Source organism: Typopeltis vanoorti, chromosome 25, assembly GCF_054136105.1.
Source record: "Typopeltis vanoorti isolate ZY-2024b chromosome 25, IOZ_Tvanoo_1.0, whole genome shotgun sequence".
Taxonomy (NCBI): Eukaryota; Metazoa; Arthropoda; class Arachnida; order Uropygi; family Thelyphonidae; genus Typopeltis; species Typopeltis vanoorti.
In genome coordinates this window covers 42,630,380-42,647,138 of record NC_143573.1, presented here as the reverse complement: position 1 = coordinate 42,647,138, position 16,759 = coordinate 42,630,380, and the positions used below count along the sequence as shown (strand labels likewise).

At 36.2% G+C, this 16,759-nt stretch overlaps 1 protein-coding gene across 2 annotated transcripts in view; it reads left to right on the top strand.

Moving 5' to 3' along the window:
- The window catches only part of LOC150092689 (tumor protein p53-inducible protein 11-like), a 158,000-nt gene that overhangs the window by 24,328 nt on the left and 116,913 nt on the right, over positions 1-16,759 (top strand). The window contains exon 1 of one of the 2 annotated variants that reach the window (XM_090414464.1): positions 7,319-7,582. The exons of the other annotated variant lie outside the window; for it this stretch is intronic. Coding sequence (XP_090270590.1) covers positions 7,491-7,582 — 92 coding nt within the window. The 5' untranslated portion in view covers positions 7,319-7,490. Of the gene's footprint in view, positions 1-7,318; positions 7,583-16,759 lie in introns of those variants that run through there. 2 annotated transcript variants of the gene reach the window in all.

Below are 16,759 nucleotides of genomic sequence, written 5' to 3'. Positions count from 1 at the left end.
AAAACAAAATGATACCAGTTAATTCTCTTCTGTTTAGACATTTAGTTAACATTGCATAATATAAGAAACTTCGAAATGAGATATTAAAATACGACATTAATAGGATTATTTATGTTATGTGTGTTGTATGCCATCAGTCGTTTCTAACTGTTAGTGATCTTGTGAATTTACTCACAAGATTTCTTGCCGTTTCTTTCAGAAGTTGTAATTTCATGCTGGTAAGTACTTCGTTGTCCATCTAACACTTCCGGTCCTTTCCATCGACCATCTCTAACATAATTGCTTTTTTCCAGCGATTCATCTGCTCGCATAATATATCCAGAGTACATTAGCTGCTGCTTATCAATCAATGCTTCCCAGGAGAATTTTGTCTCTTGTTAGTCATTCTTGTTTTCCATGAGATTCTTCTTAATAGTCTTCTCTGCGTCCATAATTCAAATAAATCAAGTCGCTTTCTGCCTTTCTTCTTAATGATCCAGCTTTCGCATTCATACATGACTACTGAAAGACAATTGCTTTAATAATTCTAACTTCGTGCCCATAAAAACCTGTCTTTCTTAATTTTTGTCATACTTTGTTTTTTTTCCTCCATAGCTTTTCTTCTTTTAATTTTAACTACACATTGAACATCGTTTTTTATTATAGACTCCAGTAAATCATAACTTTCAACAGCCGCATCTGTTTTATCTCCCTCGATCATAAATACATCCACCCTGCCAGAAGCTATCACTCTTGTTTTACTGATATTTAAATTAACCCAGTTTTTGTTTTCTTTTCCCACTTAATCGACCCTTCAGATTTTCCCAAATTTCTTACAGAAGTTTTTGTATCATATAAGTTATGTTCATAATGCATCTTAAATATAAGCTATTATATTTACGTCTAATTTGCCTGCTTCTGTTTAGGATGCCCCTGTTTAAATGTCATTGGCTTTTTACTCATTCTTAGGGCATTGTAGATATATATTATACCAACAAATATATGTAGCATAAAGGAAGAGAAATTTACACATACCTTTTTCATTGGTGTTGTGGCTTGTCTTCTTTCTGCGGTGCGCAAACTACTGCAGTTATGGTGTTTTGGAAGGAAGTGCGTGTGTGTGTGTGGGGGGGGGGTTCTTAGGCAATGTGGGAGAATTAAAATAGGAAAAAACCCTTGTTTTTTTGTATAATATATATTATTATTATTAGGGATGGGCGGAGCGTTTTTTATAAAGGGTTTGAAAACAGCAACTGATTTTATGGGGGGGGGGATTTGGGGGAAAGGGAGTTGACGGAACTCCTTTGTGCGATGTATGTTATGATGGTTTTTTCCTTTGGGGTTCCGTCAACCCCTTTTCCCACAACCCCCCCATAAAAAAAAATCAGTTGCTGTTTTCAATCCCTTTCCCATCATATATAAAAAAAAAAAAAAAAAAAAAACGCTCCGCCCATCCCTTATATATTATACAAAAAAACAAGTTTTTTTTTCTATTTTAATTCTCCCACATTGTCTAAGACCCCCCCCCACACACACACACTTCCTTCCAAAACACCATAACTGCAGCAGTTTACACACCGCAGAAAGAAGACAAGCCACAACACCAATGAAAAAGGTATGTGTAAATTTCTCTTCCATTATGCTACATATATTTGTTGGTAATATGCATCTACAATGCCCTAAGAATCCGTGAGTAAAAAGCCAGTGACATTTAAACAGGGGCACTCCTAAAAAGAAGCAGGCAAAATAGCCGCAAATATAATAGTTTGTTAAGAGGAGTAACATGGGAGTTTTTCCAGAAATAATATCCATATTAAATATAAGCAACATACAGTATTCAAACTGGGCGATATGAACCAATTCAAATTAGATACTGTATTATTAAATTTAACTTCTTAAAAGGTATTCATACATAATTTCACTATTCTTAGAAGAGGGGAAAGATGTTCATCTATTTCATGGGAGCAGAATGTGCACTTGTTATGCATCCCGTCATTCTAGGTTCTTTTCTGTTAAAGCGCTTTCTCCAGGTTCTAAGTCCATCTATCCCAGCATGCGGGAAACTTTATAGACTATCCCATTGTACTCGTCAATATTTATGACCCTTCCGTTTATCTCTCATTCCCGTTTCTTTTCAATATACCCTCCACTCCCTTATGAGTGTAATTTATTTTATAAAAGTAAGTTATCTGGCACAGTTAATTTACCTTTATATGGCAAATCCCTTTTTTCATATAAATGTACGCCTTGTGATTGACAAGGGTCGAACCCAGACAAACAGTGTAAATTCTTTATTCTTCTGTGCGAAGACGGGCTAAGCAATCGAAGACTACACATCTGCATTAAAAAGACAACAATGGCATCGAAAAATTAACAAATACAATATCAATTTTATTCTGCAGCTCTTTCAGAGTTTGTCACTTTGATATCACCAGTCTGAAAATTTGCAGACTGTTCACCGAGTTCAGAAATGCGGTACTTCTTTGTATGGATTTGACTATATGGGAGGAAAAGGTAAAGAGTTCGTAAGAAAACTACTAGCATTAGGCAAGCAAGTATTGATTCTTTGTGTATGTTTACCGAAAATGCTTTTAAGAGAACTGCTCGATTCTGAGTTTTGACATGAAAGGAGGACTTGCGGCCCAGTAATATTATGCACTATATACATGTTATGGAATTCAGTTTTTTTTTTATCATATCGGAATCTTAAAGATTTCTGCATAAAACATGCATATATATTCTAGATGTTGAATAAACTAAACCATGCCTACTTTGGAAAGTTGTATAGAAATCGGAAATTTGTTCAATGGGGACTTTCGCATTTTCATCTCGAAGTTCCAATGTATGATCGCATATGACGAAACAGAAGAATCATCTTGTTCTTCTAAGTTATACATTTTCTGTATTTGAGCGTTTTAACTTCTAGTGTCATCTTTTTTGTTACGAAAATACAGAAAAAATTCTGCGACCATTGCATCGATTTAATTTTATCACAGCTAAAATGCATTTGTAGATGCTGTCTATAAGAGGCGAGCGGTTTTGACTTATGTTTTGCCTTAGGGATTATATTTGGAGATATTTATGAATGTTCTTGATTTGTAGATGCTGTCTATAAGAGGCGAGCGGGATTATATTTGGAGATATTTATGAATGTTCTTGAATCATATTTACCAACTTGATTAGGTAGAATGTTTTCCAAGGCAATTAGGTGAAAATGAGTGCTATTTAAGAAAGATTCGCACTCAAACATTTTATTTTTCTGTTCAAGGAATTAACAAAATTGGCTGCAGTTATCTATATTCGGGAGGAGGGGAACACACATGAATACGTCCATTTTATTTCAACGTTTCTCTCTTTGAATACTTTTCACTTGTTTGAAAATGAGCAGAGTAAGCTATAAGGATACCGAATTATCGATTTAATACAACGGAAAGCTATCTACGTCTACAACTGGTTTTATGAAATCGTAAAAGTCTCACTTACCAGTAAGTGTGGTGCACACGGAGCGTGTCCTAATGTTTTCCGTTGGCCACTGTACCCGCTTACTTGTGAATTATTTCACTAATGCACACTTTCTAACGTTTCCTAGATGTAGAAGTTGAGACTTCGTATACAATTGAAGCCGCGCTCGACTTCCTACCACGTTTGTGTGACTACTAACTTTCCTCTGCAGTTGATTTATAACTTTTCCTTATGAATAAATGGTCCAACGTCACTCCCTTATCTAAATGATTCCAGTTCTCTGTGTAAGAGAGGCCGTTCGTAGAAATTACTACTGTTAACCTTTTTTTTTTTCATCTTCTCGTCAATAGTTTACTGTGTGCACGAAAACTATAAGAAAACATGAAACTCAATACAGCATGTTCAGTAGTATAACTGACGCTCTCCAGTTTCCATTAATATCGGGCTATTTTTGTGCGTGCTTATTGATTTGTCTCTGATACGAACTGTAGGTGCACACGAAAGAAGATATATGGCTGACAATAGGGTGTAATAAATCTCTAGCTAGCCATTGAGATCTGTGTGGGTGTTAAGCGAATAGAAGTAGCAGTGGTCTCGCTTTTGAACGAAAATGTGACCAGCTAAATTTACTTTTTTTCGAATGCACTGGTAGTTTCTTTTGGGGTGATAACTTTTCTGATTGCAGTAAAGATCAACATACCATAAGAAACAATCCTCCTCTGAAGCCAAATAACACATTTTAACGAGTTAGTCTTAACGCATGGTGGATAAGCGACTTAATACCTTGTCTATTATTGTCCATCTTAAGGTTATTCTATTTTTAAGATTGGTATTCAATCTCTCTCTCTCTATATATATACAGTATATATACTTTATACTCTAAACAGTATATATACTATATACTGATGTATACTTTCTTTTGTTCCTATTTACTGTAAATTTTCTTGAATCTTGTGGATGCCGGTGATGTTGAAGAATCTAAAAAGACTGAATATTTGACTTCCACTTGTATTTCTACTGTTACGCTACCCCTGTAGATGTGCGTTCTCTGTAATACAAAGGAGCTCTACAGTTAGATACCAGTTCAATACGGAACCATTATTCAGTATGTACAAATTTTGTCATACAACGATGAATATGAAGCTGAAATTCAAATAGAAAGTCTTCTTCCTCTGAAGGAGAATCGATATGTGTACAGTAACAAACTGAAATGAATTTGGCTTGTCATTGAAAACATGTGACCGAAAATAACACCTACAAAATAATTACCTATATAAATGCAGGTCAGAGATTATTTCATGTATCATATAAATATGGTGAATATTTGATATATCTTTTATATGATACTGGATATGATATTAATTTCCTAGGTGTAGCGATTTTCCCACTCTGAAAGCAATAAGACTTGAACTTTTTAATGGCGACAGTTATTCTTCATTAGCCTAACTATCTCTCATTGTAATTGTGATAAACATGAGTGTCAGATAAGGCGGAAATAACGTAAATTAATAATTTATGTATAATATTACTGTATATTTTCTCGAAACACGACTTTATCCTCTCAAGGATCAATTCATAGTTACTGGAACTTATAAAGAGCAACAGTTACTTCCTCCCTCTCTAAATGAATTTCAGAAATGTATACTTTAATCAACAATTACTGAAAGTATCTGTATTTATGATATTATTCATGATAATGTGTTTTGCTCTGCAACGAGTATTAGTAATAATCGTGGAAAAAATATCTAAATATACAATGATAGAATTTTAGACTAATATATGTTTTCAGCACTCAGATATTTCTCGATTTTAAGGTAGTGGTTGGTCCCCATTCGTATCATCTACTATGAAACTAATGGTAATTACGAACCCTCTAGTCGGATCGCATTTAAATAACACTGTCTTCTCGAATACACCGAAATAACATTTTTAATCAGTCCTGGTAACTTCTGCATTCGCTTAAAACTTAGAGGAGAGTAAGAACATCGTACACATTCATTTACATAATGACTTCAGAAATTACAAGGAAAGAACTAACATCAGGGAAAACTTCTTTTCGTATTTGACTTAAGTCGTAGAAACTCGCTTGCTTCTTTCTTGACGATTCTTTATCGGGATTCCCATTCTAATAAAGAATAGTCAAGTCTCTTATTTAATCTAAAAACAGCTAATGACGTGCAATTCGGATGTGTGCAGAGCACTTATGCTCTTAATGTCACTCAAACAAATGTTCATAGAATCGTTGGGGAAACATTAGAAAAAAAAAAGCATCTAAAAGTATCATCTAAAAGCTCTCAGACATGCAAGTGATATTCAGAAATGTTTTCAGACAGGATCGTGGAGCTGTGTTATAAGTCATATTGCTCAAGTCGCAATTGCCTCCTATGATTCTGTCATGTTTTGACATTGTTCTGTTTCAGTATGTCCAGCGAAAGAGAATTGTGTCAATTAAATTGAATGTGAAGCTTGTGAAATAGGCGCGAATGCTCAAAAAAACGTTTAGTGATGATTCAAGAGGCTTCCAGGAACCCTGCTCCCTCCCTCTCCCCCCTCTCAAAGAAAGCCTCTTAGTCAAGTGCGCTTTACTTTGTTTTTGTTTTCTTAAAGGAGTTGTGTGTCGCAAATCAGTAACATTGCTTTGTGGATGCTTCTTTCTTAGGACGAGATGCCGTAACAAAGAAGCATCCGAAGAGGAGGGGAAATGGAAATACTCTTTTTTTCACTATGAAAATTCTCGACTTATGTTGACTTCTCTTTACGATTTTCTCCAAACATGGCATTTGTAGGTTGAAGATTCCTGTGACATAGATAACCATTAATTCAGTTAAAGATAATACCAGAAATGAATTGAATTATCTGCAATTGCAATACACAAAAAATGTGGATGCTTCCAAATGTGAAAAGGTCGGTAGATTCAGTACCGTCCAGGAGAACCAACTTAGAGGCGATAATAAACATTTAGGAGGTAATTCCCTTTATTGTCCAAGGACTTTGAAATTTCACGTGTATAATTATCAAGATAACACCTAACAGTCACCTTTAAATAGAATTTTAACGTTGCACAATGGACTGTAAAACATATTCAAATTTGTAATACTACATTGAATAGTTTACGAGACATAATGGTGTTTTACTAATTAGCATTGATTTTGGATTCTGCCATTTCTATTAATAAACGTTCACTTTACAGAACTGTCATTTAAAAAAAATAGCTGCTGCAAATGAAACATCTCATTAAAGAATTTATATTAAACATTAATTACTGCTAAAAGATCCCTGAGAATGTTCCGGCTTGTAAATAAGCATTGATCTACCCACGAGTTTTGTTTTCAGTGCAGCTGTTGAAAACCGGTTGATTTATCATATTTCTCCTGCATTATAGTTTCACTTGTAACTTTTTGTCCTGCGTAATATTCATTTTAAAAATCAGTTTTGAAACCTTTTATCGATGAAAGTTGTTGACTAGTCATAAGCTTTGATTTTCAAATATTTTTCAAGTCTGATTCCCACGATTTCAATTTTGTCCCAGCACGTTCTCTTGCTTTCTCTCCCTCCCTCTTTTATTCAACTTTAAGAAGTCTGTTGATATTTACGTGTGCAATATGACGGTGTGGCCGAAGTTCCAGGTTTTCCAAGAACCGCGAAAAGCAAGTCCCAAGTAGCCCCCTTCGTAATCCCTCCCCCGTCAGTGTGTACATGCAACGATTCATTGATTCTTATTAGCTGTCGAAACTAAGAGCAGCTTTCATGTGCACAGCAGACACTAGCGCCCTCTACACTCTTTACGGTGGGCAGTCGCAGCGAACGAGAGGAGAGAGATGAAAAAGAAGAACGCGAGCTGTCTGCCGGAGAGATCTCTCAACTCTGCCACGTCAATCAGGTCGCGGGAGATCCCCAGCCAGGCTAACGAGACCGGCCTGTTTAATAAGCCGCGGAGGCTACCGAGTGATGTGGATGAGTGCGTGAAAATGAAAGAGCTCTGAGAGTAGCGTTCCTTCCGTAACATAACCCCCAAAGCGTCGCCGAATAGGGAATGTTTAACGGTCTCTATGGAAACCGATCAGCAGGAAAATATCGTATATGCGACTCAAGATGATCTGTGGTGTCCTGCCGCTTGGAATCAAGAATGCGACGTTCCCGGGTGAGACAATCTTACTTAATCTGTAACGGTCGTAGATTATGCTAACTAAACCGAACCTTGTGCACGGACCGCGAAGGCTGTTCTTTGTTTGTTCGTTGTTTACTCTGTTTCTATGATGACCGTAGCGACGTGTTCGAAATCAATATCGCTTCGGATAAAAGTTAGCGTAATCCGTTCTAAACTTTTTCCGTCGTTAACGTTGCATGGACCTTCGGTGAACTGAAAATTGTACTTGTTGCTTTTTTCTGCATGACACCATTATTTTCTTTTGTGTGCGCGCTTGTTAACTTCCTATTGTAGCAAATTTGGGATCTCTCACGATTGCTGTTCTGTCCTAAATTAGGTAACTTAACTGAAAGGACAAACTGTAAGAACGAAAGTTGATTAAAATATTTCTTACAGAAATTTTAATGAGAATTATCAATTGTGTAGGTAGATATACAAGTCGGTACGATACAGAAATTAGTTTTCATAAGAAATTTTCCTTTAAATTATACTTGATAATTGCATGCATTTAGTATAGTTCAATTACTAAATAAATTATTTAATCTCACAGGCATTTAAATAAATCTATTCACACACACACCATATTCACGTGAATATCTTTTGTCTGGCAGTTTTTGAATCTCTTTAGCTGCAAAGGGAGCTTAATATCTCATTATTTTCTTTCGCTTCAACAAATATTTTCTTGCTCCATTTTTCTATTATGAAAAGGATATTTTTAACTGAAATGAGTAATAACGGATTCTTTCTATTGATATTACCCAGCTGAAAGCGAAGTAGCATTCAGCTGTTAGTGGATGATTACAAAGTTTATTTTTCATTGTTGATTTCAGGAAATTTAGAATTTGTTAAATTTAAATTATTAAAAGACTGCTAACCGTCTGACTTCTGCTGTTATCAGTACTGCCGATTGTGATACATGTCGGGTGTTTAAACTATAACAAAAGTGCCTAAGGTGATTGTAAACTGCGTGGACTCTAAGGCCAATTTACATATTTTGTGGGATGAAAAATGTTCCATTGCACTTTGACAGGAGTCGAGCTCTGTTCTTCCATCCAGAAGGTGTCGTTACCTATCAACTGTCCTATGAAGGCGCTATATGACGATATATTATGAAAAGTACGCAAATAAGATTCGTTGAAATAATATTGTGAAAACACTTGCAAAAAAATGTGATTTTAATCTTTTATTGATAGATATGCAATCCTTTAAAGAACTGGAAGAATCCGAAAAAAAAATGATTGCTTAAATAAAAAAAAAGATTAAACCTAAAGGCCATAAAACACGAAGAACTTGTGCTAATCCAGTTCTTGTTGTCAGCTATGTATACAGAATAAACGCAGGTATCTTTCCTGACTACTAGTTCCTTTCCAAAACCGATAGGACAGTTGATCTTTTGAAGAAAAGTGATTGATTGTAGAAATCAAAATTGTTTCACTACAAAGAGTTCACATTCGAGTTCATTGCCTTAGCCAATCTGGGCTAACTTAATAACGAAATTAGTTTCTTCCGGTGTGGAACCCAAACATTATTTTTTTGCGTTTGCGTGTATACCTGAGTGTGTAGTTAGTGTTGCGTGCTAGCGTACGTGGACTACAGCATTACTGATGACCAGTACCACAGGCGATAGACGCACAGCGATGTCTAGATAGTGAACATGTCGTGACCAGGTGACCTATCGATTAGTCGACTAGCGTTAACATGTCACCAGCATCACTGTAAATATTTTCCACTGTTGTCCTCACACAAAGAGAACATGAAGTTAGATGGAGAAACCCACTGACAAATCAACAATACATTTATTATTGCATGACTAGAAATAGGCAGTTTGAACTCAGGCAATTGTGTGTCACGTAATGAAAGATGAGGGCACTTATTAGAAAACAATTGAGATTTTAATGCTTTGATTAAAGTCGTAATGCAGAAAATGATGGAATTGTCACTAGGGTAGTTATCTGTTAGATTCGTTATTTTGCTTGTTATTCGTCCGCCTTGAGGCGGGCAGATGCTATTGAAACGTGTTATTTGGAATCTTTAGTAAGTTTTTTTAGGTTTTTAGGTCAGTTATGTCCAAATCGGTTCCAGGTCAGTTTACTGTGAATGAGTGATGCTATAATAAACGAATAGTATTCATGAAAAAAAAAATTTATTGTTCCGGATCATTTCCATGCGTGTGGTTCCCTATTTATTTTAAACTATACAGCTGTCGCACACGTGTAAAGCTAGAACCTGCTCACTTGTAAATCTGGAGATAGAACAGAGTCTTCTCTGTTCTATCTCCAGCCATGTTTGTATACCTGTAGATGCCTGCGAAGACTCGAACGTCAGTGGATGTTTGGTTTCACGCGTTATGAATGGCCAGCTGTCTAAAATATTTTTAATTGTTGGAATGGTTCCAAAATTGACTGGCTGGGGATATTTATAAAACAACTGCTTTTCCCCCCGAACAGTCTCTAATGTACGTTCTTTACTTTTCTTTAATGGAATATGTTGCTAAATTGTGATTTTTCTCAGATATTGTACCCCCTGCCAAGAAATGTAATTCTTTTTGGCACTTGTTAAGGTCAAAGACCTGAGAGTGTACTTATCGTTCTTGGCACTTTCTCCCAACTGCTTTAAAATGCAATTACCGACTCAATAACCGTTTTTCGCAGTTAGTACACATGTCAAGACTCGTGTTCCCAACTTGGTTAATCTAGACACGGGTAATCAGTGCTGAACCTGCATCAGCGAAACAGATTTATAAACTTCCTTAGGATATCCCCCCCCCCCTAACGTACCGACTGTGTTTTATACCAAGACGTTAACTGCATAGACAAATAAAATTTCTCTAGTATTAACATGTTGGATAAAAATGAAGTAAATTTTGAATATTTATCCCCCCCCCCTCCTGAACTTAATTGCTTAATGTGTTTATTCTATAATAAAAATAATAGAGAATGGAATTACTTTTTAGTTTGTAAAAGAATTATACTAATATTCCTTCTTGGAATGTCAAACTGAGTATCTACGAAAATTTTCAAGCATAAATTGGATCCTCAGATTGTTAATGCTTGAGACAACACACTAGTCGAAAGCAACTTTTCTTCATATCTGTATTGAAACAGGAACGAATTGTCTCTAATCTAATAAAAACGGCTTATGATAAATTAAATTTTAGAGTGATTTTGAAAACAAAAATATTAAGCATAGAGTAAAGCACATTTTTTTCCAGTCAGGGGATAATGTACTTTAAAAATTAGTTATCCAAATATTGCCTCTGGTTTTCCGCAATGAAATAGGTAATTGGCATCGGTGAATCCTGAATTTTCTTAGTTCTGAAGGACCTAAAGGTTAATCGAAATAACGGCCATTAGCGTTTTGGCTAGCTCGAGTTTTTCAGCTGAAAAACCCTATCTCTGCCTTAGACTCAAAAGTTCAGTGGGTTAGAATCCCACTTTGGCATGAATTTTCTTGAAAGTTTGTGGCAAACCACTTTCTGTTGCTCGAAAAATGTTCCCCATTCACTCCGTACCTGATTTTCCGAATTTAACAATTAGCTTATCCACGATGCTAAACGTGCGATAGGTTCCAACCATTGGTATGTGTGTAAAGTTGACATAAATCTCTTCCGTAAACTCTTAATTTCACCCTCCCCCACGCATACACACCTTTTTCCTCCTCAAAGAAAAATGCATCGGCTTGAGAGAAAATACTAATAGAGAACATTCCTCGCGCCTTAATTAAAATGGTGTAATTCTAATTTAAAAATTATTGCTTGGTTAACATGGAGATAACGTCTGATTTTCTAGTTCTGATTTTGTTGTTTTCTTCTAGGAATCTTTATAATTGTTTTCAGCGGTAGGTGAGTTAGCCTGTCTCGCACAGAAATGGCAAAGTTTCCTTCTGCAAATAGCAGACGAAAAATACTGGCCTCGTAGCTTAAATTATTTCAGCCATAAATCATGGCAAACGAAACAGATTTTTAGTTTTATTACAAAGTGGAGCTCTCACATCTTGCAAAAGAATCAATTAGATATTTCTCACTACAAATATAGAACTCGGATCTTTATTTGTTCTACACCTTGATGGAATGGGCTGAAATGCTAGTGCAAGTGATGCTTACTATCTGCTTGCCTACACCGAGAAAATTGGAATTTCCAGATTCACTCTCAGTATTTAGGTCATATTAACGGATGGCCGATTTTCGAAGGGAAACTCCATTACTAGACATAGCTGTAATTTTTTTCGCCATTGCCTCGGATATGGTGTTCTCCATTAAGAAATCATTAAAGTACTGTGGAACTGTTGCGTTGATTTACAACTGTAGCACATGAACCATCATTATTTTTCCAGAAGAACATTGCAAGTCTTCGTTTTTTAAGCTTGCGTTCATAACTGCTACTTTCATAAAGTTATATGCCTCTTAAACGTTTTTCTAGATTTACGAGGGATCTGGAAGCTTCTGATAAACATCTAGAACGAGATTATATTAAAGCAACTGATATAACATGCACATTATCTACACGTTTGATCACATTATGAAAGAAAGTAATATTAAGCTTCAGAATAGAATCGGAGATATCCAAATTGGCTCTTTGCTATTTATGAAGATGTGCTTCTAAATATACATAGTGCAAATCTTCAGGGTCTCTAACTAAATTGCATAACAGCTGTAACATTTGACATGAAAATCATTAAAAAAACAAAACCATGAAAATAGGTAGAAATATTGAACACATCATCTGCATTCTGAATGGAGAGCCATTATATATATATATATATATATATATATATATATATATATATATTGGGGAAGTTGTTAACATTCAGAATGTGTAAGCAGAGCTAATCTAAGGTGGTGTGGCTACTTAAATAGAATGAGTGAGGCAAGGTTACAAAACAGGCGTTTGATTCCAAGATGGTAAGAAAGAGATCCAGAGGAAGACCAAGGTGTACGTGAATTGATTAATTCAGAAGTGTTTTAGAAGAACGAAATGTTATATACAACCGTATTGGAGTGTTGACAAGTAATAGACTAATTTGGAGGAAAATTGCTGATAAATTATTTTATTAGTATTAATGTAAACTTAATCATGTAGTGCTGTCATAGTAGCCTGAACACCCTCAAGGAGGGTGTTCAGGCTACTATGACAGTTTTAAGTATACTTTTATCAAACTTTCTATATCTGAAATATTTACGGAAACGGTTTTACATCCTGAATTATTCGTTAATAACCTAGTTAGGCAAACATTGTGTGAACACTTAGCACAAGAGTAATCTCATCTTCCTTTCTCTCTTTTACCTTGCGGTGTCGAGGGTTTGTTAATCATCTACCTCAAGCCGTTCACAGGATAAGGTGGTCAGCCCTACGCCCCAGTGTGTCCTATGTCTGTAGTGTTGAGTTCTTAAGGCCGATATGCCTGCTTTGCGGGATGAAAAACCCCGCACAAAAACCCTACTGTCCACACCCCCAAGACCCTTGGCTATTGCTGAGGAAGATCCTTCAGCTCCTCACTTCACCGACGGGCATCGAACCTAGGACACTCCTTCCCCAGGCATATGGTTGCGAAGCGCATAGCCACTAGGCTAACCGCCACTACAACGCACAAGAGTAATAATATTACACACACACACACACACACGTTTATCTTTCTAACGAAATGCAATTTTATGATGATTCATCCACGAGGAGTTATAAACCTACAGAGCAGTAATACTCTAAGCGAACCCGGATTATATAATTCAGAGCCGTACTCTACCGACTAAAAATGGTCCTTTGTTCAAGTCGGTGGGATTCGGCTACAACCAACCGCTTGAGTAGAAGCTTTCCGCGCTGCCGACCAAATACTTTTACTACTGGTAAACAATAATTAACCTGATTAATTATTTAACTTTTTAAAACTGCAGATTAAAAAGATTTTATTTAAATTAGTTAATCATTTCCTTCTGGCTTGTTTTCATTTTATCCTCTCTTCTCTCTTTTACATTTCCTCTTTGTTAGTATTATCTGCTGTTAACTTTTGTTTGGAATTCTGTAGTCTTTCTTTCATCATCAGGTTTATCTTTATAAATATCTTGTTTAGTGAACGCTACTAGAAAGTGTATTACTCCAGGTGCTGAACCTCTTTATTTTCTAAACTGTCAAGAGATGTAAACTCTGCCAAACAACTAAATGTCACATTGTTGACTTTTCCCTTCTTTAAATTCCAGCTTGAAGCCTTCCTTTTCTTTTTCTACCGACCGTATTATTCTTATATAAAATTCTCTCACCAGCTGAGTCGTATGGGATAACAACCTAATGCTTCCAATTTTACGCCTCTCCTCTTTTCATGCTCTCACGTCCCTGCAAACTTTATTCGTTACACTTCCACACAACTCGCTGCCATGCCAACTCCACAGATACGTCGTCAGTTCCTGGCGACTTGCCATTTTTCATCGCCTTCCTGATCCTCCACAGTGATAACAGTATCTTCCTGCTAGGAGCGACGATCTATCTTTTCCTGTCTTTCGTAATTTCTTTCTTTATCTGTTTTTTCGTCCTGGTTTAACATTTCATTAAGGTAATCCATCTGGATGTCCTCCTCGGTTCCCATTGTTTCGGTAATCTTCAAAGTTTCCACGTACTACCCAGGAACATGTCGAAATCCATTCTACTTTGAGCTGAAGATTCCTTAAACTCCTTTTCTCTCCCCCCCCCCTGCCTTCGAGTAGTTTGCTGTCTCTGTTATTCCATTTCCTAGAACCTCTTTCTTTCTCTTCGTAAATCTTCTCATCTGTTCTGTTCTCTTTCAGCCATTTTTTTTTCTTCTTAATATTTCTACGTATTTTCTTGTCCAGTCAAAAGCAATCATTCAAACGCGCTCTCCATTTAGTTTCATAAATAGCACTAATATCTGTTTCGACCGTTGTATTTCCGTTCCACTCCATAATTCTCATCTTTTTTTTTTCGGCGCATCAGTCTTACATTTATTATAGTTTCGGAGATAGCTTGCATTTTCTAAAGCAGTAAGTATCCAGAATTCATCTCTTCCTCATCTCTAAGACTGCAGTAGAATAAAATCGGCAGATGAATTTTGTAGAAAGAAATATTATTCCGCGACAGAGTATATATTTGGATTCAAACGTGTATGTTCTGTATAGATAATTAATAATGCAGGACAAGACGCTTTTACAAAATCCAACAGCTTGTTCTGTTCGATATAATATTGACATAAGGGATGTCTCAAGACTAATTTATTTTTCATTCAACAGACGCTTTGCTCCCACCAGTGCTAGCTGATTATAAGTATACGTTATAAGCTTCCAATTTCAGAATGCTTCAGGTTAGCAATACAAGTTGTAATAACAGAGCGGAAACAAATTTTATGCAGCACTGATTCGGATAAAAGCCTATATTTATTTAGGAATAAATCTCGAAGCAGTACCAATCGATTCTATTACCTATTCTTATATTTGGTATACGAGGATTGATGAAAAAGATTCAAAATATTTTTTTCTGAGACATTAAATCACAAATCTCTGCACAAGCAGGCCACTTCCGTTCTTGCATCTCGGGTATATCTGATAGTCCATCTCTTTTTTGAAAAGAGAAAAAATTCACATGACGCAAAATCTTGTAAGCGAATGGGAAGCCACTGGAATGGTGTTTTCTTGACTGAGAATTGTCGGATACATTTCATGGAGCGTGATGCAGAAACCAGGTGCGAGAGACTGTGGAGTTGTAACTGCATTCCAAGATTTTCATTAAAAGGCTTCAAGGTTAGTTCTATAGTTTATTTCGGTCTGACGTTTTGCAGAAGATTCCTGATGTACCAGATCCTCGAGGTCAAGAGAGCAGTCTGCAATTGTTACCAATCTGACCAGACTTTGGGCAACAGCATTTTGTCTAACAACGACTATTTTGTCTAAATGGTCGTTGTAATCTTTCAAATGTTTCTGCGTCTTCTTTACCAAGCCTGCTAAATATCTATAAATATATTTCTAATGCATGACTTGTACATCTTTTAATAGTGATTTCGACCCTCATTATATAATACACTTAGTGTGATTCATGCCCCTCTTTTAGGAAGCAACTTGGTCTGCGGAATTCATAAAAAGAAAAGAAAGAGTGGTAAGTAAATGCGCCTGCCAACAATCCTGACAGGAAAGGGAAAGATCAGTTAGCCTTATTGTATCGTACATTAACCTCCGGAGTGAGGAAATACAACAAACAGTTATAGCTTACGTGGTTAGCAGGATCACCCTTTTAAGGGCAACAAGAATTAATTGTGGTTAACCTGACTGGTGAAAGTTGCTTCTCATTTTTCCGGCAGGTGCTTGAAGAAATTGTCATTCATACTTCAGATACTTTTTTCAACTCCAGCTGTACGCTTTTCTTTGCATTAACGTTTCTCTCTTACTATCCAGCATTTCCTGATGTATGAAGTTCTATCTGATCGTGTTTCACAGAAACTAAGATTGCACTGTAGTATCTATTCTAACAAGGAAACAGGTTTCATAATGTCGTCATTCGCTTGCCTTTCATCTTTGCTGGCTTTCAAGTGTCTTTTTGACGAGTTGCGAAGCGATATAGACTGGATGGGGGAGTTGGGAAGTGAAGAGCGGTATGTGGCGTCCTTAGTAATACTATAGTACAGTCCATTTTTCGAGTCCAATCTTAAGTACTTCCTTTGATAGCAAAATTGAGATCAGGAAGGATGCATATATTTTCTACATTACATTTCTATCATGATTGCTGTATCAATAAAAACTGCATTTAATGAACTTTTATTTACTCACACCGTCTTTCTTTCTCTTTTATCTCCTTGGACTGTGTATATTTTTATAAATACATTTCGCTTGCTGTTATTTTCTAATGAGCGTGTGTCATATGAAGATTGATTGATATTCCACAACGTTGTGGTAGTGTCCAGGTAATTTAGAACAGAGTGGTGTTCTGACCTCAAAATAATGTAGAAAGAATGTCAGAATTCTAGGCCTAGGTGATATAAGCACTTAAAATGTAGCATCATTACATTTTAAGTGCTTATATCACCTTAATATAAGCACTTAATTAAATTGGCACAATAATCCAATACGAACAAGCTCTGCATCTCTTAGACAATTAAATTCCGATAAACATCTGGCTTTGCCCATGATGAATGACCGCATTGTCCTTGCATTGCGTAGTAGTCAAACATCGTCCTCAAGAT